This window comes from Dermacentor silvarum, chromosome 10 (assembly GCF_013339745.2).
Source record: "Dermacentor silvarum isolate Dsil-2018 chromosome 10, BIME_Dsil_1.4, whole genome shotgun sequence".
Classification (NCBI taxonomy): Eukaryota; Metazoa; Arthropoda; class Arachnida; order Ixodida; family Ixodidae; genus Dermacentor; species Dermacentor silvarum.
Genome location: NC_051163.1, coordinates 115,560,430 through 115,584,571, shown reverse-complemented (window position 1 = coordinate 115,584,571; position 24,142 = coordinate 115,560,430). Strand labels below are relative to the sequence as shown.

At 48.9% G+C, this 24,142-nt stretch overlaps 1 protein-coding gene across 2 annotated transcripts in view; it reads right to left on the bottom strand.

Annotated features, from left to right (window-relative positions):
* The window catches only part of LOC119466520 (uncharacterized), a 448,294-nt gene extending 439,461 nt beyond the window's left edge, over positions 1–8,833 (bottom strand). For both annotated transcript variants that reach the window (XM_037727038.1, XM_037727039.1), the window contains exon 1: positions 8,186–8,833. In XM_037727038.1, coding sequence (XP_037582966.1) covers positions 8,186–8,258 — 73 coding nt within the window. In that variant the 5' untranslated portion in view covers positions 8,259–8,833. The remainder of the gene's footprint in view (positions 1–8,185) is intronic.
* Positions 8,834–24,142: the final 15,309 nt, after the last annotated feature.

Here is a 24,142-nt window from a genome sequence, read left to right as displayed (position 1 = left end):
GCGATAAGAAAATAATGCTGCACATTCTCGCACACGTAGTGCGACGGTTAAGGTTCGGCCTTGTCGGTACCACATCTTTTGTGGTGCTTATAGCGCAGCAACTTGGGACAAAACGGACACAAGTTGAGACACACACGCGCTGCTTTCAACAGTGGTTCACTTGAAGCCTGATCACGCGCGGTTTATATACCCAAGACAAATACCGAGCATGCGTTAACCCCCGTATTCTAGAACGTTCCTCCCACCCTAACACTTCACCTCGACTCAAGAAAGCAGACAGCAGCGCCGCACTTCGACAGAAGTGGCCACTACGCTTCATTGACACCCCACGGCAATTCTTGAGAAACGTAGCGCCCTTTTCAGTCGATGTGTTGAACTCGGTGGAGTGGAGGGCCATGTGAGAATACGTGGTTAAAGATCAAGCCAGCAGAATTAATTCTTTACTCGATAAGGACAACAATATAGAGTGCTAACGGCCAAGCTTAGCTATCGTTGCGAATTCGTTTCTTAATCAGCTCGTTCGCACTATACTTATGTCCGTATAAACAACAAAGCAATCACGAAACAGGTATACCGCATTGTCTCTTCCCTACGCATTCGTATACGAATGCAACTTCGTCCTGCTTCTATTTATGTAGCGTACTTCGTTCACTCTAAGATATTGTATGAAAGCTTACATTGCTATTTCTTTTTTCTGCTTATATTCTATGGCTTATTTGTTTGTTTTTTCAGCTACTATATTGAGTTAACGAGCCCTTCAGCAGGCAAACTGCCACCGCAGTCGGGATAGAAACCTCGAGCGCTGCAGGCTCATTTCACAAGTGCGACACCGAGACCTCTTTGCCCTGAAAAGACCCCCCCCCCCCCCTTTAAAAAAAGGGGGGAAGAGACACCCTGACACCTTTCGTCCAGATGTGGATGACGAGAGTACACCGTACGTATCGGATGATGATGATGGGCTGACGTAATCTCAAGGATACGCCATCTCCGGGGGCCCCCTTCCAGCGTGACAACGGCGTTAACGCGAATCGTACGAGCACGCCGCCCCCCGATTCGCGTCACGCGTGCGGCCCCGAAAAGACCCGAGTGTGATGATGTACGACGGCCAATAAAACCGGCCTCATACGCGCCAGAGAATCCTGTCTCGGCGATGCGGCCTCGTGCCCACGACGTGGTGGTGGCCGTCGCATCGAATGTCGCGGGGCCGACCGCGCATATCGCTCGGTGAGATCCACTGCGACACCGTTCCGCTCCGTTCGCTCGGAAAGCAACGGCCGGATGATTGCGCGGCTGTGCGGACTGTAATACGATTACATCGATGGGTGTAATACGATTAGATCGATTGACCCGAGGCGAGGCCGTCCTCGCCCGAATACGTGGTTCCAGGGGCAGTACCAGTGGCGTAGCGAGAAATGTTTTTCGAGGGGGAGGGACACGTGCTTGAATGGCTGTACCTCCTAGAAAGCATAAACCTACTAAAAAAAAACTACAAAAAAACATCACCATGGCATCCCGACCAAATCGTCAAGGTTATGAACCCTCGACAACACTCGAACCGTCGGGGCCGAAGGCGGCTAACTTTCACGCGTAATCCAGCGCACTGAGTTTTTCTGCAGCGGTATTTCAAGGGAAGGCTTATAGGAGTGAGGATCAATGGCGAACATCCCAGCAACCTTCCGTTTGCAGAAAAAATTGAGCTGGGCAGGTCATGTAATGCGTAGGAGGGATAACCGGTCGACCATTAGAGTTACAGAATAGGTACCAACAGAAGGGAAGCGCAGTCGAGGACGGCAGAAAACTATAGTGAGGTGATGAAGTTAGGAAATTCGCAGGTGCAAGTTGGAATCGGCTAGTGCAAGACAGGGGTAATTGGAGATCGCAGGGAGAGGCGTTCGTCCTGCAGTGGACATAAATATAGGCTGATGATGATTTCAAGAGACAGTAGAAGAAGCAGTGCGTTTCGAGTGAGCACCACTCGGGGCACAATTGTTTAAATCCAAAACCGCAAGCAGGTTGACGTATAGAGACGCCGTCCTGTCCTTACATCTACGCGCACAAAGAACTGGGCGCGCCGTCGTGATCGGACGCTTCGAATACTTACACGTGCTCGAAAGCACGGTGTTTTAAAGGCGGGACACCTTGCTGTGGCGCCTTCGAACACTGTTCCATTTTGTTCTTTTAAACCAAAGCTTGCTTTTATTTTTTTTAAGTAGAGCATTACTAGAAGGAGCTGAAAAGGTGGGAGCCCGAAAGTTAACGCTGGGAGTACATCAGTGCACTTTTATCTATTTGCTTACTGGTCTGTCTGTGATATACAGCTGCCTAACGTGTGTTCTTCCCGCGTTTGCTTTGTGGTCTTTGTTAAGGGGAAGATTAAAAAAGGGAGGGACGAAAAGATGAGACGATGTGCGGCTGGACAGCGTTCGCATTAACACGAGAAAAATTATGAAGCGCCTAGAGCTCCCTTTAATGAAGCTGCTCTGAACGCTCAATCTCTGCGTATAGACGAGAATTAACACGAAGCGGCTAGCGCTGTCGTGCAAACGTTTCTCGCACCGCTGTTGAGCGCGAAACCTCATCAATCAGACATCCTCTACCGCTGCTGTTTCAAGTCAATGCAATTGAATCCACGCTTATTCTTCCAGAAACATGTGAAGAAGTGTGGGCTAAAAGCAGTATTAACGGCTTGAGTTGGCCCATAAACCCCTCCACGGCAGTTGCGTGCAGTCAGACATGAACGTAAGCATTAGGAGACGCGGAACGCCTTACAATAAAAAAAAATCGATAATTATTCAGTGACAATAATTATGCAGTAAACGGTGCTTATAATGCTCGCACGGAACAATGAACAGACTTTAAAGAAAACTTAAGAGCACTTCCACTATTGTGAAGATGGAAGCCAGCGAAGCTGTGACTATGGTGGGTCTGCTGTAGTGAACATCGCCCCCACGGTGAGATAGGGCGCATCGTCGTTGGGCATCACCCAACCGAACATGTCTATCACGAACATTCCGGCTGAGAAACTCGCGTTGAAACCTGGCCGTCACACCGGGGAAGTTGGCGTTAGCGCTGCCGAGGCGTGCACCACCGCTGTCGGGTTCCTGTAGGGCAAGACGACGCTGACGTTTGGCCTCAACATCACGCCTCAACATCGCGCTCCCGCAACTCGGGGTCCACGGCTCTTCGCTGACGTTTCGCCTGGGCTTCGGAAGCCCTCACGCTAGAATCGGCACGTCGACGACGATCCCTTTCCCGAGCGCGTTCGCGGCGGCGTTGCTCAATAACGCGTTAGGACACGTCGTCAGTTGCTCATGAATGGCTCATAGCCCCGTAAACGCGGCCTCCCCATTACGACGACAGAAGAGAAGTGAAATTCTACGCTGGAATGATAATTGCAAGGCAGCCAGCTGTGGAAGCAGACGGACGACGACGAACGCGGGAGCAGTGGCACGAGCGCATGCCGAGCACGCGCTCGTGCTCGGCACCGCATCCAACGGCACAGAGCGCAAACCTGAGGCGCCAACGAGCCAGATGCGGAAGAAGACGACGACGCTCGAGCCAATGCTGATAGTTTTTTTTTTTTTTTTTCTACACGCGGACACGATCCTGGGCGAACTAGCACTTAGCAGCTTCGCTGTAATATAGTAAGATAATGCAAACAACGCAAACACTACAGCATCTCTGAAAAGCCACTGTCGTATCTGAAGCTGGTATATCTACATACAAGAATAACATTCCACCTTGCACCACAAATACTTGCGAGAATAAAGGCACAACTTTCTTTAAGGTGACATTATGACGTAATAAAAAGGATAACATTTCTTAACGAAGCAGCTCCTAACCGAAAAGCCAATTTCACGACAATCTCAAGAAAACTCCAATGTGCGCTAAAAGGCTCAATACGTGCAACCGCGTAGTCATCTGTTTCAAAAACGAAAAAAAAAAAAAGACGTCAGCCTGTCTGGTAGCCCTCCCTGTCACTGGGCTGCAAGGTCATTCGCGCTGTTCACATACCCGTCAGAACAATGAACCAACTAGCCTCGACAAAACCTGTGATGGCGCTTCCTCGCGTTTCGTCTAGATTTTGCCCTAGCAAGAACGACCCCCCTACCTCACACACACACACCTATTCTCTTTTTTTTTCTGTTCCTGCATGTTTCAGTGGAAGGGGTTCACTGAAGGGATTATGGGCGGACAATGAAGAACCCTCCTCGCTCCTTGGAAGAGCGACACAGAGCTGGTATTTCCAAGGACCGCGGCAGTCCGCCTCCTCGTCCCACTGGTCAAGACACTCTCGCATCTAAACCTTGGCTGCTGCAGCTCTAAGTCGGCAGCGGGAAAATCGAGCAGGATACGAAGGCATGAGTGAGTGAGTGAAATAACTTTTATTACAGGTCCGGCGAGGACGCGAACTCGTCGCGCACCCGGCTAGTCCCACGTCGGGACCGGCAGGTCTAGCCCACCAGCCCGGTCGCGGGCACGCCGGACAGCCAGGATTTGCTTGTCTAGAGCGGGGCAATAAACCGCAGCGGAGTCCCCCTTGAGCAGAACGTTGCAGTGTCGTTCGCTCTGCCCGCAACGCGGCTTCTACCGCCGCACTCGGCAGATCGCTTGCGCTGACATTTTCGCTTGTACATGTGATGAAATAAAGTGACCTCGCACCGACAACGTAAAGTGCGGTGTCCCTAAACACACCAAATTGTGTGCGTATGCCCTGCAGGATTCATTTGCGTCACAAACACACAATCAAATTATCGAATTTCAACGTCCCAAAACTGTACCGCACAGAGGGTCACGAGGGGAGGCCGTAGTCTAGGGGCTGTCTAATTAATTTCGACCACCCGGGTTTTTGTAACGTACACTCAAATGAACGCACATAAGCCCCCTTTTTAAAGTATTTTTTTATTCAATCCAATGCGGCAACTGCTGCCGGGAGTCGATCCCGTGACCTCTCACCGAACCCTATATAAGCCTGCTGAGCCACGCACCGCGGCGGCCAACACAAACGGCTCACAAAGCATGCGAAGATTCCGCGCTTATAATTCGCGCTACTCGAAGCGCTTTGCCCGAGAGGCGTTGTCACTCCGACCCCGCTTCGTTCGAGTTCTTTCTCGAGTTTTATGTAAATAACCGCTCGAGTAACAACCCATCTCGAGTCGTCGCTCTTTCTCCGGTTGGCGCAAGACCCGTGCCCAACTCAAACAGAGCTCTCGTGGACCAAAACGCTTCGTCGACTCCGGGCAGTTGAATAGACGACGACCGGGTAGCGAGGGTTCCTTTGTTATTCAGATCAGAGAAGCGTTGAAGGGTCCCGTGGATGCGACGGATGTGCGTATATAACATCGCAGTCGAGTTTTTTTTTTTTTTTTTTTTTTTTTTTTCCAGCGAGCAGCGTGCGAAAAACGGCACGCCCGGAAATAAGAGGTCGGTAGACGAGGCGTGGGGAAAAATGAATTGTCGCGAAAATTCAATCGACGCATTTTTGTTTCCGGTTGCAGCCGTCGGCTCGTACTATGGCAGCGTCTCTATAAGTGCTCGGACGTGAGCAAAAAGTAACGGGTGTGTTTTTTTTTTTTTCTTTTTTTTTTACAATACACTCCGGAATGATCAACGAACGATGTGCGAAATCCTGCACGTCTGCTGTTCCGAAACGCATCGCCTAAACCAAAAGCTGTCGTCTACATTCTGCATGTTTACCTCAAGTAATGAGGTTTGATGAGCTATGAATAAACTAATAAACCAGAGTCACCACACCGAACGAAGTGCACGCGCAGGGGATGAAGCGATTATCAAGGCCAGGGGGGCTCCAGAAATGTAATTCAAAAGAACTTCTTGGGCAAGTTGGTGCTTAGATTTCCTAGGCACACTTGATTCTAGCGCTAAGTACACTTCCTGAAAAGGGGACAGAAAAGAGAAGACAGTGGCGTTTCACTGTCTTCTGTTTTGTGAGCCCTTTTCACGAAATGCATTTCCCGCCACAATCAAGTATACTTAGGAAATCCACAAATGTATTTAGAGCAGAATAAGGGGAAGGTATGGTAGAACGCTAGATTAGGATATGCTAATGTTGAAGTATCTCGCATAGGCTCATTTGTCTATTAGTCACCACTCCGATTCAAAATGGTCGCCATAGTCATCAGCATGGTTGGTGAGTTAAGGTAGGCATGGCCGAGTTGTTTAGGTTTTAAGGGTAGTAGGCGAAAGGTGAATGGAATCTGTCGTGGCGACTGGCAAGCGACGGTATAAACACCCCAATTCCTGAGTCCCCCTCAATATACGACGTGCCTCAAAATCAGGTCGTGGGTTTGGCCCGTCAAGCCCAAGGATTTAATTTATTCTATTCGGCTAAAAGGACCGCGATGGGCGACCTGAAGCAGCGAACAGACATGACGGCATCGGTTCACACGTTGTCTTGCACTAAGACGGCCAACTTTTCCCTTTCGTGCCGACTTCAGTTAGGATGCAAGAGAACGCGAAGGCCTCTGCAAAGGTATATCGCAAATGGAATGCATTATGCAGCGAGCTTCACGGCTTGGAGGGAAGCAGAACCTTCCTCAGCGTGCGTTCGAGTACAGGTTGCGCATTGCATCATACGGACTCGACTTTGCTAAGGCTCTGAACACGTTTGCCAAGCCACCGAAGGCGGCTGGCGTCGGAGAATCGAACAGTTGACTGTGAAGTGCGTGCGAGACGCACTTCAGCCATAACGGCTGAAGGAATCCGGCCAATCGTCGTCGCATTTAGAAGTTCGTGGTGAGGAAGGGTTGAGGGCGTTTCAGGAAATCGAGGTTTATAAAGAGCAGGGGCTTTAGTGAACGAAAATGTAGCCAAAATGCGGCCACTAGAAGCGTGATAGGATGAAACGTTTATCCGATGTCTAAGCCGGTATATTTAGCGTGTTCAAGTGTTGCAGTGCACTTAGAAAGGCCGCGAGGCCGATAAGTCATTTATACACAGGTTCGGGGCCTTAATCATGATCCGTGAGCTTTGTTCACGCTTTAGTGCACGTTCGATTCCAACAGGATGGTAAAAAAAAAAAAGGGGGAAGGAGAATATTTCTACATCTTTGGCATTTGTTTTCCCAGCACGTATAAGTGCGACCAACGTAATGCAGCGCGTTGCAAGCACTTCGCGGAGTCCACGGATTCCCTCGTTGTTGTTGCGAAATGAAACTAAATAAAAAGAAGAACAATGCGAAGAACACTTTCGGTGCCGACTGTGTGTGCGTCGCCGAAGTTAAACCAGAACTAACTTTCGTGCTAGCAAGTCTGACATAGTGATCTCGGAACAGTGATACAAGTCCGAAGCAAATGTCTCTTCATCGACACGGCATGCACCCGGTATGAATTTGAGAGCTTCGTGACGTCATAAATTCGGTCTTCCACGGCGCAGTGTTCGTCTCGGGCGCTTCGAACTCTCATCAGGCTCGCCGAAAGCAACCGCTGCTGCTGCCGAGTTCAAAGGCCGCGCTATCACGCGAGATCACAGAGCCAACGACTGCATCGGCACGGAGACAAGCTCGCTGAGCGCAAGCAGCTGCGTCGCCGATGACAATCCGGCGTTAGTGAGTTCCGAGTCCGCCTCCCATTCCTCGGGCAGCGTAGATACAAACGGTCGTGCGAGTCGTAGTACGTACTACGCCCGCGCTTCGAGCCAAGCCACGGCGGCCGGCAAACAGGTTTGCTGCTGCAGCGTCCGAAGGCTCCGCGGAGGAAAAACGAAAAAGAAAGGCCCTTCCCGCACCACGGCGAGTTCGCAGTCGGCAGCGCGCGCTGGCCAACTTCGGCATTCGACCGCAAACCGGGGTGTCGACTTTCTTAACGAACAAGGACGACCAGACGATCGACATCGCGTGCTTCTCGACGATCGACCACGCGAAAATCTAGCTAGCAGGCCCCGATGTGTTCCGTCGAGGTCGGGAAATCGGGGCGTCAAACGATGGCTACCCGCCCGACACCTACATTTCGAATACCGCCGAAACGTAAACAAAATTCTGCAGTGAGGTTGCGCCAGCTCGAGAGGAGCGGCTTTTCCGCGTTGGCACGCGCTGCGCCCAAGCAGACGTACTTACTTACGTAGCTGCCTGCGAAAAGACGCGTCGTCTGCTTCGCGCTGCGAGACGGGTCTCGGAGGCTCGCTAAAACCACGCAGCCCAAACAGGGCGGTCCAACAAATAAACACTCACCGACAAGACAGCCGAGGACGATCGCCGTCGCCGCCAAAGCCGGGAGCCCGCAGAAGCTGCCGTCGCGTGCCATGTCAGGAATCCTCTCGGTCGAGCAACCAAACGCACAACACAGGGAGAAAATAAAATAAATAACACCTCCGCCGGGGCGTCGCAGGTAGGAACGGCGATGTCGCGCAGCGAATCCAAAATCCCACGCCAAGCGAAGCAAGAATCCAAACGTTCCTCGGTGGAGCGGTTGTAGTAGTAGTACGTTACGCCGTAGTCGCGGTAAGCCTGTCACACACTCGACACAAACGCGCACGGCAGACCGTCGGAACGACGACCGACTGAGAATTCACCGAGCACGGGGTATTAGGCCGGAATCGTGGGGGTAGTAGCGTCAACCACGGCAACCACCACGTCACCTCCCGCCGCCACGGCACGCGCGAAAACACAACCCGAACTTGCTTCTTGCACGTATGAACGGCGACGTAACGCTCCTTGTTCGTCACCGATGGAAAACGACGGACCGCGCACCACCTCGCCGACAACGGGCCAAACGCACCACGCTCAGTTGGCACGGCAGCAGCAAGCAGTGCAGGGGGGCAATCCTCGACAGACACACCACCACCAGTGCACGACGCGTTGTCAGAAGGCGCGCGCGGCGTCCCCCGTCTCAAACGCGAGCGTTGGAATGACGCCAGAGCGGCGCGGGGCACGTGACCGCAACGGGCGCCTCCTATTCGCGGAGCTCGGGGAGAGAGAGACGATGAAAGAAGAGGCGGCGAAGGAGAAAGCCGTCCCCCTCTCAAATTTGCTTCCCTGGAGCGGATGTACGCCGGTACGATGCGTGCGTCGTCCTTTCCCATTGCACGTGCTGCAAGAAAGAAAAGTAAACGAAAAGTAGCTTTCAGCTTTATTTAATGCTATCTTTAGCCCTTCGTGGTCTGGTTGCCTCCACGACACCTGCTAAGTAAATTATTACGCCTAGTAATGCACGCATTACGCCTCTCCGTGCAACACGAGCCCGAAGAACGAGAGAAAAATGAACATTGTTTAGCATACTGACATAGTGCTACCGTTTAAGGTTACCGTCGCCGCAGCCAGGTAATTTTCTGTGCCGTAATTACACATAGCTCAAACTCCGCGGTTTATCTGTACGACGAACCTTGTTTATCAGATTAACAGGACATGAGAAAATAAAATCCACAGGGTCTCTTATGTTATCCCTAAAACGACTTAGAGATAATTTCCTTATTCTACTTCGCTTAGTCATTCCTCTTAATTCGATCGCTTACTCATCCTCTTAATTAGCTTACTCACCCCCCTTAATTCGCTTAGTGTACTTCGCTTGAGTCATCCCTCTTGATTCCAAAGGTGGAGAGTTCGACTCCCAACCATGGTCGTGGGTTCGAGTGCCTTAATGAACTTTCTCTTAATTAACTTTGCCTTCATTAACACCGAAGGTCGAGGCTTCGTAGCCTTTTTGTACCTTTCGCGTCCGGCGACGCGGTTTCGCTCAAGGTCGACTGACTCATGAGGCATATAAGGCTTTCGCCTTTATAAGCACTTAAAATGTTGGCAGGTAGCCGGTGTTACGACTGGCATTTAGCACAGTTGTGCCCGGCGGCTGTTTTCGACAAGCAATGCTGCACCGACAGACCTGCAGCAATGAAATGGCATTCATGCCCTTCGGTTCCTTGCAAGGCCGGGGAGCTGGCTTCTAGACCAGCGTCACCTGAGACTAATGGAGAAGCCATTATGTTTCCTATCTTCGGCTGTCTGACAGCTCAGAGCTGATGGGCTAGACGAATTCTGAGTAATCGGTCTCGTGCATCGTTTAACGACATCGTCGCCCTTTTCCTTCACGGTACGGACTGTGACAGTCAAACAAAAGAGCTCACTTGAGACGACGACAACGCCGCCCTTCGTGGAAATCCTATTTAGCGTGAAGGCCCACCTCTCTGTCAAGCTCTGTCAAGTGCTACACTGCAACCTGCAGGGAGCGGAGAATCCTTGAGGTCGCGGTAAAATCTTGCGCGTGAATGAGATGCTATATTCATGTTTGGTCTTTCTCTTTTTGCATATTTAAGTCAACGCACTCGTATGCACAACACGTACAGTACGAGCACTACCCCTGTGCTTAGTCGTAAAATTTACAACGTGGCACATTGCTCTCGTTATCGTTAAGCTCCGAACGACTAGACTGGGGAATGAGTAGACTTTCCAGACGGTATCCCGGAGAGCTGGCTTCACAGCAAGCACTGCTAATGCTTGCGTGCGAGGTCGACAGGAAAAGAATGTTCCCTGCTTTGTCATCAGCTGCAAATAACATACTGCTTCTTCCCGTAGGAATCGCTGCCGTTGAAAGAAGCTTTTCCACCATGAGCAGGCTCTTAACATCAGATATATAGATGTCACATGACGCCGGCCCATGTCGACGCGCTGATGAAAATTTCTATGGAAGCTCCGAGTATCCCTAATATTATGAACGCAACAGACGAAGAAAAGTATGAATATTTGCAGTTTGTGGACCAAGCCTACATGAAAACAAAAATATAAACTTAAAATGTAAAGATAATATGTTATCTCGTTCTTAAATAAGAAAATCCTATTAAAGTATTCTTCCCGTTTCTTCTCACTGTCGCCCGATTCATGGCCAACCGCCGAAGTGGGTTGTGCTATACACATATGCACCAAACCAAACCTATATGATGTGAACCAATTGAGAAACCACGTCGGGTATTGTAGATACGTGCGGGGTGACACGGTGCAATTATGTAGTCCCATATTTTTTTTAAGTATTATTTTGTGAATGCGGCAGCCACGTTTGGCCTAGTAGTTTCTTCGGATATTGTATGTACCGGATTGTAGTGGACATGATGCGCATATATACTTTCTTAAATGCGAATAATTTCTTTGCGATTATATACCACTTTGAGAGTATACCTATCTATCTATCTATCTATCCGCATGCGTCTTGGTGCTCTCATGGTCGTTTCGTTAACTTGGTATGTACCAAAATTGCCATAGTATGACAAGAGTGTATGACAAACGTCGATGATAGGACAAGAGTCATGACATGCGTGTCATGTAGGTCATGAAACAGCCGCCTACGTCTTGGCGCTATCATGGTCGTTTCGTTAACTTGGTAGACTACCCCGCAAACTGCTTCGCATAACATCGATTCCCTCAGGGCGTGGGATCTGCCGGCTTTTTATATATTTTATATATAGTTATATTTTAATTGTATTGTTTAAGGTATATGGCTTCTCCGTACCTATTGTGCTTGGCTTTTTTTTTTCTCATACAAAGTGATATTGCACTTAGTTTTGAAAACGTCTGCACTTTGTTCTTGCAATAAGACTTGTAGATTAAGAACTTGCTTCACTTTGTTCTGCATAGAAAAAAGAATAAACTTCGCGAAATCAAATGAAAACTCTAAAGGCTGTCCCTTAAGTTCTTGCAGTTTTCAAACGTGGTGACAGAATGCCATGGGTGTTTCAAGATAGTACTGAATTTATATTCCCGAATAACTATAGCCACACATTTCGGCCTTCTATATAGCGCTTGTTCGTGCCTGCCTGTTTCCACCTTCGTTGTAGTACTGTTTGCACATCAGCTCTACATCCACCAACAAGGATGAACTTCCATGTACAATGTGGTTTAATATGCTTGCTTAAAAGGTCAAGGATTGTACTTCTGCTAACTAGCTATTCCGTCACCATTTGTTGAAAAAAAAAAGCGTTAAGTCTTAATTCAATAAAATAACATGGTAAAAGGAGAAAAGAAGCGCTAGGCCATTGAACCTCTTACCCCCCCCCCCCCCCCCCAAAGTCAAAATTCTGGATAAACCCCTGCTCGTAATGACCGCTCGGACACGAGTCGCAACAACTGGTGCTTGACTGCGGTGAAATGCAACCATCAGCCAATGCCAGACGAAACACCAGTGAGTTAGTGGCAATTGGAAGCAGTTTAGTACTAAGTAAGTATCGTGTTTTAGCTTCACGCAATTGCATCCCACCTGTGCGCGGGTTAGCTTTTCCGCGCAGCAGCTGCCAGGTGAATGAGCAGCGCTGAAGTTGTACAGCGTGGGCTATAGTGTTTGGCTGGCGTCCTCGGCGGAAGCGCTAATCACGCAAGACTCCCGATAGCATTGGCTTGCCCGTAAGAAACTCGGTGCTCGAATCACTCATTGAGCGAACTGCAGCTCCACTAACGTGAAACTTGGGGAGGTGCGAAGAATGCAGTGATGCACCGCTAATGGGCTCATACTGCCTTAAGCAATGGCTCATAACCCCGTAAACGCGGCCTCCGCATTACGACAACAGAAGAGAAGTGAAATTCTACGCTGGAATGATGAGCGGCAACGCAGCCAGCTGTGGAAGGCGACGACGAACACAGGAGCAGTGGCACGACTCGCCGTGGTTGCTCAGTGACTATGGTGTTGGGCTGCTGAGCACGATGTCGCGGGATCGAATCCCGGCCACGGCGGCCGCATTTCGATGGGGGGCGAAATGCGAAAACACCCGTATACTTAGATTTAGGTGCACGTTAAAGAGCCCCAGATGCTCCAAATTTCCGGAGTCCTCACTACGGCGTGCCTCATAATAATCAGATCGTGGTTTTTGGCACGTAAAACCCCATAATTCATTAATTGGGAGCAGTGGCACGAGCGCGTGCCGAGCACGAGCCGTTTGCTTACCGTGACTAGGACGACGATTACGACAAGAGACGCCGACAGCCCGGGCGCATAAGGTGCTTCGCACCTAAAACGTGTGTGCTGTCCGTAAACGGCAACAGCGTTTGTGCCGCGTTACCGGAAACATGTACGGCCGATGATGATGATTTATTGCGCATCCCCTTTGATACGGGCCAATGCCAGCGGCGACAAATAGTCGCCTAGCTTGCTTGATTTAATCAGGTATTCTATACATGTGCTTTATCTAGCATTTTTGTATACCCTCTCATTCTTTATTTTTTTTTTTCAAAAATTTACCTTGTACCGCTACCTATGATTTTAAGAGATCAGGTCGTATCTATGTGTTCTCTGCTTTTTTTTTTTCCACCAGTACTCTAATCATCTCTTGCTTATCTCTACGGCTGATCTGTTGATGTTTCCTTCCACTTTAAACCCAAGCGCTTCTGGGAGTTGCACGTTACCTACGGTTCTCGCTGGGTGGATCCCGTCGCATTCCATCAGGATGTGCTGAGTGGTCTGTGGATCTTTACTGCAGCATGCACATGTCTCATCTAGTTCCGAATACTTGCTCCGGTATGTTTTGGTCCTTAGGCAACCGGCTCGAGCCTCAAATAGCAAGGCCTTGTGTTATCGTACAGATTTTCCCTTCTAATTTCTTTCATCTCATTCTTGTAAGTCTCCATTGTCCTTTTTGTTTCTATTCTTTGCATCCAATTCACGGTCTCTATTTCTCTCACTTTCTTTCTGATGACTCCTGATTTACAGTTTCTTATTCTTATTTACAGTTGTTATTTACAGTTCGCTGCGAGTGTCGCAACGACACTCGCACTCGGGGACTTAATTAACGCTCTCGGGGCACCAGATACGTAAGCTTTAGTAGCATAGGGCGTCCGGATGTTGATATAACCTCGACCGGGTGAGGTGGGTCGTCACCGCAAGAATCAGGAGACGGCGATGCAGGCGGGCATCGTGATGAAGAAACAAATTAGAAAAGATTGTACTCACTTCCATTGGTACATGGTTTTGACTCTATCCGAGTCTCGAGCGGTTCTGCCTAACATGGGGGGCCACGACGGCCTTAAATAACCCCTCGTGGTCTAGTGGTAGCCGATGTCTCCTTCGGGGAACTTGTGGAAGTGTCAGTCCTCTGTCGGGTTGTCAAGTTGACGACCTCTTACCCCTCGGGTCCTCTCCTTTGGTTGCTCGCCTTTGCGTCTGCTCAGAGCGTAAAATTGGCGACGCTTTCTCGGGGATGAAAGCGATTATCTGGTCACGGGACAGCGCGCGGGCATGATTTCCGACACTTGCGGGAGCCGAGTTTCCAGGAAGACGATAACCGCCTTTCGTCATGGGAACGCGCGCGGCGATGTTTTCCCCAGTTGACCATGTCGAATTCCTTGCCGATCATAACAATGTGCTTTCTGCACGATAGAGCAGCAACCTGAGCTCATGACGCCATTTCGTCACATTAAGTTCAAACAGCGCGCAGACAACTCCTCGAATGAGATCCACCGCGGGACCTCATTGAAACACAGGGCCGGAAATTGAACCTGTGGCCCTCTGAATTGAACTCGCGCATTTGAATTCACGAAATGTGAAAATAAAAAAAGGAAGAAAATTTGAACTCATCAAAGTGAACTCAACGTTTTGAACTAGATCAGCAGCAATGCTTCATATAGACACAGCCACCGTATCGTATTCCGGGTGGCCTACTCTCGAGTAAAATATAGGTGGGCCAATTTTCAGCATTTTTCACATCGTGCGTTTAATTCTATGTTGTTATTTTGCATGGCCTGCTTCCCTTTTTCTAATCGCCTTCCTCGACAATCAGTCCCGATCAATATTTTTCTTAAAGTTTTATTCATTCATCATTCGCTGCAACTCGGTTGCATATTTCGAGCATTTTATTTATAGATTTTTTTATCGGGTCCAGCCACGTGTCGTTATTATCTCTACTTCACCCATACGAATTCACTCTAATTATAGATACATTTGGAGGGACCAAGAATTTATATGTATTTATGCCTCGTTGATATGGAAGCTCGCTGCTCAGAGAGGGCGGAAATGAGCAAACTAAACGTTTTAGTATCGACAGCGCTGGTATGAACTCGATTTCGATCTCTCTAAGTAAATACTGAGCAGCCCGCATTGCGAGTGCAGTATGGGATGGAAGGAGAGGGTGGAAGCTTATCAAAATTCAGTGTTTTGTAGCGCCAAGATATTTATCCAACGGCAAATGCACGTTGTGGCAACTGTGCGTAGGCAGGTTGTCCGTCAGCGCTTGCTGCAGACGGACACAAGAAAAGAACAAACTGATCTTGTTTCTAGGAGATCTCGGACGGTGAAATTCTCGAATAGAATATGAATGTTAGTGAAAAATTATCGCTAAATATGAAATCTAATATAGAATATTTCCTCCTTTCTGAGCAAAGGGAAATATAAACATTGTGTCAAGTCCGCTTACTAAGAAGAAAAAAGAAACAAAGGAAGAAAACGAGGCTTGTTACTAGGGCTGTGGGAATATCAGTTTTTCAGACCGAATCGAATACGAATAAATAGAGCGAATCGATTCGAATGTCGAATAATTTGCGAGCAATGTACAGCTCTAACCCGTTTAACATCAACCAATTTTGGCATCCTGATATTCACAGCACTGAAGTTTTATTCATTACACTGCACAATATGAAGTGTGCCGATGATTATTTAACGCACAAATGGAGTCATTATGACGAGCTAGGCAGTTGTTCACAAACTCAGGGCTCTGGAGAGCGTACCCAGTCATGTGCTCTGGTATACAATTTAGAACGGTAGCCTTGTTGGCAAACCAATATAGGTGTATTCCTTCGCGAACAATTAATTAATGCACGCCATCTACTGCGACACTAGAGCGAAAAGAAAAAAGAAAACACAATTTGCTTACTTCGTATGGTCGCGGCAGATGGCGCCACTATTATATCAAGTTTGCGGCAATGAAACGAAATCAAATTTCATCCGGTGAAATGACATTATTATGCATACATATTTAATTAAATCAATTATGCATACATTTTGCCTCCACTGTCCCTAAACCCCAATGCTTTGAAAAAATCAGCCCCGTTGTTTTGCACTGTAGGGTTAAGCCCTTTACAGAAAAGTATGAGGTGTTCAGCCGTTTCCTGTTCCTCTCCACCCGCACCGCACAACGTGTCTATGCCTTGGTACTTGACTCGGTACATCTTAGTCCGCAATACTCCCGTCCTGGCTTCGAACAACAAAGAGCTTCCCCTGGAATTATCATAGATATTTTTCTTTGGCAATTTCTTGCTTGAAAGTTCTGTATGTTCCCAGTGCTGATTTCGTCTGCATCCCCGTTTTCCATAGACCCCTCTCTGTTTCTTTAACCTTTTTCTTAACCGCTGTTTCCTGGTTTGCACTCCTCCTGCAGTCCAAGTATTTGATTGACAATTTTCTGGGCACCTTTCTCCATTTTGTGTCAACATTCCTTATGTACAAATAACTGAAAACTCTCCTTTCCCACCGCTTTTCTGCCATTTCTCTCAATCGCTCCTCAAATTCTATCTTGCTGTTAGCTTCCCTGCCCTCAAATGACGTCCATCCCATGTCACCCTGTACCCCCTGATTTGGTGTATTTCCGTGTGCTCCCAGAGCCAGTCTACCTACCCCTCGCTGCTTAACTTCCAACCTTGCTCGAACCTCTGATCTCATGCACAGGACCGCATTGCCGAAAGTCGAACTAGGGACCATCACCCCTTTCCAAATCCCTCTCACCACTTCGTACCTATTGTAATTCCACAGTGCACTATTTTTCATCACAGCTGCATTCCTGCAACGGGAACGCCGGTCAACAGTGCCCTCTCTGCCACGTTTACCGGTTTCGGGTAGTACAAAAAATTTAAGGACGCTTAAGCTTCACCTTTAAGAGCGGAACGCGATAGTGGTTATCGGGCTCCGTTCGCATCACATTTTTCTTTATGAGTAGGCGTCACTGCAACACACAAAGTGGGAAAGCCAGCTTGCAAAGACCAAGCTAACACTGATCCCCTTAAAGTCGGCTTCACTTTTAAATACAAATGCATTGCTGGGAGGACATTTTTACAGGAACAATTTAAGCCGTCTTCCCGACTCTACCTCGGACAAGTGGGAGAAGTCCCTCAGAAGCTGGCTTCTCGCCGACCAGAAATGGGCCGTCCAGCAGCCCAGGTATTCACTATCGGTCCCTATGTTAGGGTGGCTAGAATGGCCACCCTACCTACGTGGGAGACGCCCGCTACGCGCTAAGCGCGTCCTGAAGCACCTTACAGTCCAGTTAAGTTACTGTATGTCAAAATGTGAAGGTCGTAGGACCTTTTTTATGATTTTATTAATTGCTTGCTGTTGCCCCCAGGCGCGCGCGTGTCCAATATTTAGAAAGGCTCGGTTTTCAGCATTCCCCTCAATGTTGCCTAGAACCAAAGTACAGTGAAACACCATGTTTGAAACAAGAATTGTAATCCACTAAAAAGATGTAATCCACTAAAAAATAAACAGCTTAACATGGCAGCCGACCTACGCAGTTTTGCAAATGGTTTTTACTCAATATGTTGCATTGTGAGAAGTCCGTAGATAATCCGGTATTTCGAAATTGGATGGAGCTGGAGTCTTCCTAAATCATTGATAACAGAAGTCAGCAAGTGAACATGCCCAAACGGCGCGTACAGAAAATTTGACTGCCTAACCGACATGCAATTTAACGATGCGCTCTACCACTTTTAGGGTGCCTGGATGGTATCCTCTTCGCCAGGAGAGGGAGAACACGCAGGCACGCTAGCGACAATGGACACGTCACATTCCGGTGGGGTCAGTGTCCACAAAACCTGCCAAACGCGTGTTGGAGTGACGAGTTGAGATAATTGTTCTCGCCTCCCCAACTTACTTGCAATCGCCATGCTTGGCGTCGCCTTGAATACGCGTCTGTGCCTGCCTGCGCGCTGACCGATGTCAAACCTCCACAAGCAAGTGTATGCAAGTGCTGCTGCAACAAAACTATATGCACATGGACACACATGAAAGCTTTCATGCGTAAGCTTCCACGAGAAAGAAGCGAGGTACACACACATAGTAAAAACGCGCGCGCTCACACACGCGCACATACACTCAAGCAAAGTGCATAAGCACGCGCCCTTTCCTCCCGCACGCACACCCAAGCACAGACACGCTATTTTTTCGTCATAATGTCGGCCCACATTGTAGTATTTTAATGGCATTCTCTGCTTGAAGCGAGTTGCTAAAGAAAGCGGTAGCGCCACATTAAAGGCACCTCCTCCGCTGTGTAACATGTAACGCGACGGCCGAAACGTTCAGGCTCACCTGGTTCATGCAGAATCGCCCGCCATTCTCGAACAATATTATTCTTGCACGCTGGGACCAAGGCGTCCATTAGAGCACAAGTAAACGCCACAACTCCGAATGCAAGTGCCACTAGCTATGTACATCGCGCACCAAAAATCGTTTCACCACGTTTCACCTGAGGTGACTGATGCGAGGTTGGCTCCGCTGGACGAGGCTCGTCGGGCGTGCATGAATGACATTGCGACTGCCCCCTAGAACAAGTGTCGATGGTTGTTGGGCCTAAAATTGTGTCTTCATGCCGTCATCGACGATGCTGTCGGAATCTCCGTCGTGTGCGGCGTGCTGAGGAAGACATCGAGATGTCGTTGCTGCCATGGTGACGCCAGAGGCTTGTAGGAACGGCCGCTGATTATGCAAAATAGTATCCATGAGTCGAAGTGCACGAAAGAGAGATTCAACACTTATTGGTGCCAGCAATATGGCGGGCGATTCTGCATGAACCAGGCGAGCCTGAACGTTTCGGCCGTCGCGTTACATGTTACACAGCGGAGGAGGTGCCTTTAATGTGGCGCTACCGCTTTCTTTAGCAACTCGCTTCAAGCAGAGAATGCCATTAAAATACTACAATGTGGGCTGATTATGCAAACTAGTATCCATGAGTTGAAGTGCACGAAAGAGAGATTCAACATTTATTGGTGCCAGCAATTCACGAAAGACGCAAAAAATGCAGAGCCGTAAAGGACCCGACTGTGCCTACCTACACCGTGTTTGTAAACAGCGGTAGACACTACAGTTCGTTAGCCCCATATAAATGTTCTTTCTGCGATAAAACTTCAGCTAAAAGTCAGCGCTTTCCATGTTATTTCTTGTCTCTGTCCATGCTTATTGACCTTGCGCTATAAGCATACGCGTATTTTAGGATGACCCACCTACGAGCACAAACTTTTACCTTGCTGGCAACGACATCTTATGACGTCTTGTCCAACCACAACACGTTCAGCGCTTTTGTGCTATATACATTAGCGTTCTCGCCCAAGGAAAACGATAAAAGGACTGCATATTGACGATTTTGTCACTGCCGATGTTTTACACCAGGAATAACATGTTCTATTAGCACTGCAATAAGAAAGCAATGGATTTCGGCTTAAGCTGAAGATGATCGCAAAAGACACCTCTAGCTTTCTGATTGCCATGCTGCGTTTCTCATACTTTCCGGCCGACCGCGCGATATTTCTGGGGCACGTTGAGGACAAGCAACGCGCCTATGCCGCAATATCTTTACCTTTCCCTCTGCGAAGATGATTAAGTTGTTTGCGGGCTTCCTTAACCTGTTCCAGTAGCTTTTCCATCACCTCATCATTTCAATGCCAAAGCATTATACATGCCCCATGAAGCGGAAAATCCGGCGAGCGTCTGGCCTTAACATCCGATGGTACTAAAACCCACGTGACGAAGTGATGACGTCACGTTCCCGGCGCTGCTCCTGCCGCAGCTGGCACTGCGAAATCCCACGGTGAACAGCCACGGCGTCCGACGGACGCCGTGGCCCACACTCTAAAACTCGACTTTGCCCAATTCCGAAATTGAGTTGACCGACGTTCAAAACCGACCTGGCCCACCCTCAAAATCGACCTTACCCAATTTGAGCAGATGAACAAGAGGTCACGTCATGTGACATAGTCCCGTGACCACGAACCTTAAGTTGCGAGGTCACATGATCAAGTGATGACGTCATGAGACAATGTCACGTGACATGGACGTCGAAATAGTATGGACGTCGATATAGTTGACACGTCCAGAATGCTTTCGCATTCAATGCACGTGAAGAGACCTAAGTGCCTCTGTAACTTTTGACAACATAGTGGAGATCCGCCGATTCGGCACGACGACGCTTTTTGTCATTTTAGGGTGTGAAAATGCGTTTTATAAAAGTGTATCACAGGCGATAAAAAATAGCGCATCTGGAGAGCGTAGGTTGTGCGATATCACGTGGCTCGACGCACGCGCGCAAGCCGAGCTCTCGGATCTGGAGCGAATGGGGCTCGGCACTTCCCTCCTCTGCTCTTTGCGAAATCGGCATCACTTTGTACAAAACCAGTGAGGGAAGAAAGCTATGACTTCAAGATATATTTCCATGTACACTCTGGTTGCAGTTTGCGGATTCGATCTAACTGGTGCTTATTCTGTGATTACTTCCTTGTAAATTGTGTGATTATTAGTAACTTTATGTACATCTTGATTAATGAAATGCTGTTGGGCTGCCTTAAAGGGCCTTTAGGTAGACTCAAGCTATACCGTACAGCTTCTCGCCTGCAGGACCCCCAACGGCTGTCGGAAAGTAAAGGTACTCTATTCTAAACTAAAACTCACTGGAGGGTTTTAGCTTGTTGTTAAGCGATTTACGAAACACCGGAACGGCAGTAGCAACACTCGTAGCGATGTCATGTGACGTTTTGTCGAACTACAACGCGTTAGAAATGATATTCTTACTTGGATGTTGGTCACAGCTGTTCCCGATTCGTCGTCGGCGCGAAGTCGATCGACGGGGTAGACAAGCTGGTTGGTCGTTCCGTACTCAAGCGAACACAGTGAAAAGAGTCAGAGTCGGGAGTAAACAAAAAACAAGATATTTATCGACTGATAAATATGCACAAGTTAATAAAATAATAAGAACAACACAAGACAGACTAACACACCTGAACTTTATATCGCACAATGATGAATACAAATAAATACGAGCAATTAACAGTAGATATACAAATGAAACAGTGCGAGGATTAAATACACAAGAATACACTTAACAGTAATGGACTAAAGCAAAGTTCAAAAGAAAACAAACGATGTCATACGCGTGGCCGGGCAGCAGCAGCAAGTCCATAACCGTGAAGTCGGTGCACAAACTTTCCCGAAGAATGCTGGCGGTTCCTATCTTGTCGAGGTGGATGCGAATTGCTGGGCTGGGTTTCCCGGGAGTCTAGATCTGACGACTTCCCTCAAGCAGGTTGAGCTAACTTGAGGTGAACTACCGTGAGCTTCGTTGCAGACGCTGGTTTGACGTCTCGTACGTCAACAAGTTCCTCGGAGTTCCGACGTGGCCAGGCGGCCCAGGTGATACTGGACGGCACTAGCCCCCAGACGGCTTCTCAGCAAGTTTAGCTTCTAGACTAATCAGCAGGGTCCAAAACCTGCGCTTAAATAGCCTCTCCTTTCCCTAGTTCCCTATGTAGGGAAACTGCCGGTATGTAGAGTTCTCCTAATTCACGGCTCCTAGCTCCCAACAGTCTTGGCCGCGCCCCTTTCACCATGGACGAAGAACCGCAGATTCTCCTCTCCCCCAAGGTCAAGGGCCAAGGTCGAGCCCGGCACTACCACGTGGCCGTACACGCACACTTCGGGGTCCGTAATCGGTGTGTCGCGTCTCGAATCGAGATGCCGCCCGTGAGGCCACGACGCTTTTGACGCCCGTAATTCGGCGAGTCGCTAAACGAAATGATACGCCGCATAGTGAAGATCCCACGTTTTTGACGGCCGTAATTCGGTGTGTCGCTAATCAGCGTCAAAACCACTCTCGAAAATATGCCGCTCCGTGACAATGTTCTTGTCAAAGTAAAATAAATGAACTAACTGCATGTTAATTAACAAGTTCCTTAATTACCGCTTATGTCACCGCCGACTCTCTAACTAGCAGCTAACTAGACTATGGTTGGTCACTCCAACAATGGCGCTGTGTCATTTATGGTTAAACTCTGCGCCGGAAGGTGACGCTATCAACGCAACCGTTTACGTGAACCTCTCCCGTAACTCCGCATTTCGTAAACCTATGTTACGTTTACAGACAGGCTAAATATCTGTTCATTTGAGGCTTTTCAATGAAATCATCATGCCGATGCTGCAAGGTGTCGCGTAACACAGCCAGCGCTGTGCAAGGCTGCGCACCGCTAGACGGCCCCTCCGTTGCTGCGCAAGCTCATAGCTCCTTTGCGCTGCGAGCCCAGAGCTTCTCCCTCAAACGGAACGCGGCAACAACAAAGGGCGGGCAAAAGGAAAGAGAGAAATAAAGAAGAGTTGAGAAGGTGACATAAGAATGGGAGAGAGCGCACGCGGGAGCATGAAAAATGAGAGGGTGGAGATGAAAATCGAGAGACCGAAAAGGAGCTGGCGGACGCGGCGGGTGCTTCGCGCGAGCCGGTGGTCTTGGCTCTGCCAAAGGGCGCGGCGAGGAGGAAAGAGAGGACGCTAGCCGCCGCCGTGTAGGCCGGAGTTGTTGGGGGCAGGTGTGGAGAGGAAGGGCGAGGGGACGAATAAAGGCGCCGCGCTGTTTCGGCGTACACACGGCGCGCGCTTCGCAGTGTTGATTTCTCTCCACCTCTGCGAAGTCGGGCGCGCATCATGCTTCGCCGCCGGATTGAAGAAGAAGCGCTTGTGTGCGCTCCCTCCCATGTGCGAGGGCGGACAGGCGCCCTTTATGTCAGCTGGCTGGACTAGGAGGAGAGAGACGCTTTGCTTTTTAGGCTTTATCAACTTCTCTGCTTTCACCGTCTTCTTTGTATTCTTCTTCTGCCTACGGCGATTTCTGGCCCCGGAGGCCGAGAATGCTTTCATCTTTCTTGCCGGACCTAGTTCGCCCATGGTGGACACATTTTTGCGTGAACAATACCGCGTTTACGCGCTTGTAGTTCGATGCATGCACACGCTGACCCTTCCACTAAACATCGCGATTAGGATCACGACACTATCAGAAAAGTTCACCACACACCACCACTGCTGATAACTAGAATAAACGCAAGGGCTGGTGGATGGTAATATTTGAAATATCGCTTACCGATTCACTAGTTCCGTGCCAAACCGAAGTAGTTAACGGGAATAATCGGTTTTCAAGTTCGCCGTACATGGCCGGGGGGGGGGGGGGGGGCTACCTCATATATATGACATTTGTACAGTGACGGAAACCACGCCCAATCGGGGAAAAAGTTCACGCACAAACTCCTCTGGGAGTCAGTTGTCTAAGTGTGTAAGCATTGTGCCACTTGCTCATCTTCACCCAACCCTTTGCCATTATGAATGCTATGAAACTTGATCTGACCAGTATAAACGACAGCGCTGCGGCGACACTAACTGCTGCGGACGGCGGCGTAAGGTGAATCGATGACGTAAGCAAACTACTGCAGCTGGTGGTGCCAGGTGTGCTGATGACGTTCCGGTCATTATAAGCCGTTATCGCTTGTCAGCGTCTTATACATCCACATCGAACTGTTATGAACCGTGATCATTGCAAGCGTACTACCCTGTCTTGATATCGATCTGCGATGGGGACAGAGAGCGCCGAGATCTGATAGCTTCGTGTGCGCTGTGCTCTCGCCCATTAGTTCGCGTTGAAGCGAGATGCAGCACGAAGGTCAATTCGCTCTGAGCTGCAGGCCCTATCTTGAAATCGATCGTCTTACGTGACAGACGAACGGTTTTTCTCGTTGGGTAGGCATATAAATGCTTACGCATTCAATAAAGACAGTTTTAGCTGGTCTGTAACGTTTACGAATTACCGGAGCCATGCACGCCAGATGATGATGATGATGATGATGATTTATTGGCATCTCCTTTGAAACGTTTGAAACGGGGCGGTGACAAATAGTCACCTAGCCTGCTTGAGTCAATCAGGTATGCATGCTATATGTGCGTTTCGTTCGAGCATTTTTGTATGCATCTCCTTATTCTTTTTACAGCGCAGCTTTTAGGCGCCCGTTCCTGGGGCGTAACCGAGCGAACGAGCACAGCGAAGAATGAAAAGAGCGAATGTGGAGCGCAGCGGGGGATGAAAGACGGTGATAGCGAAGAGAGTGCGAGGAGCAAAGCGGAGGAGAAGGGTGTGGCGAAAGTGTGAGAAGACAAGCGTAGTGCCGCGCAAGACGGGCTCTGCGGCGACGATGGCTACGAGATGGCGCCAGAGT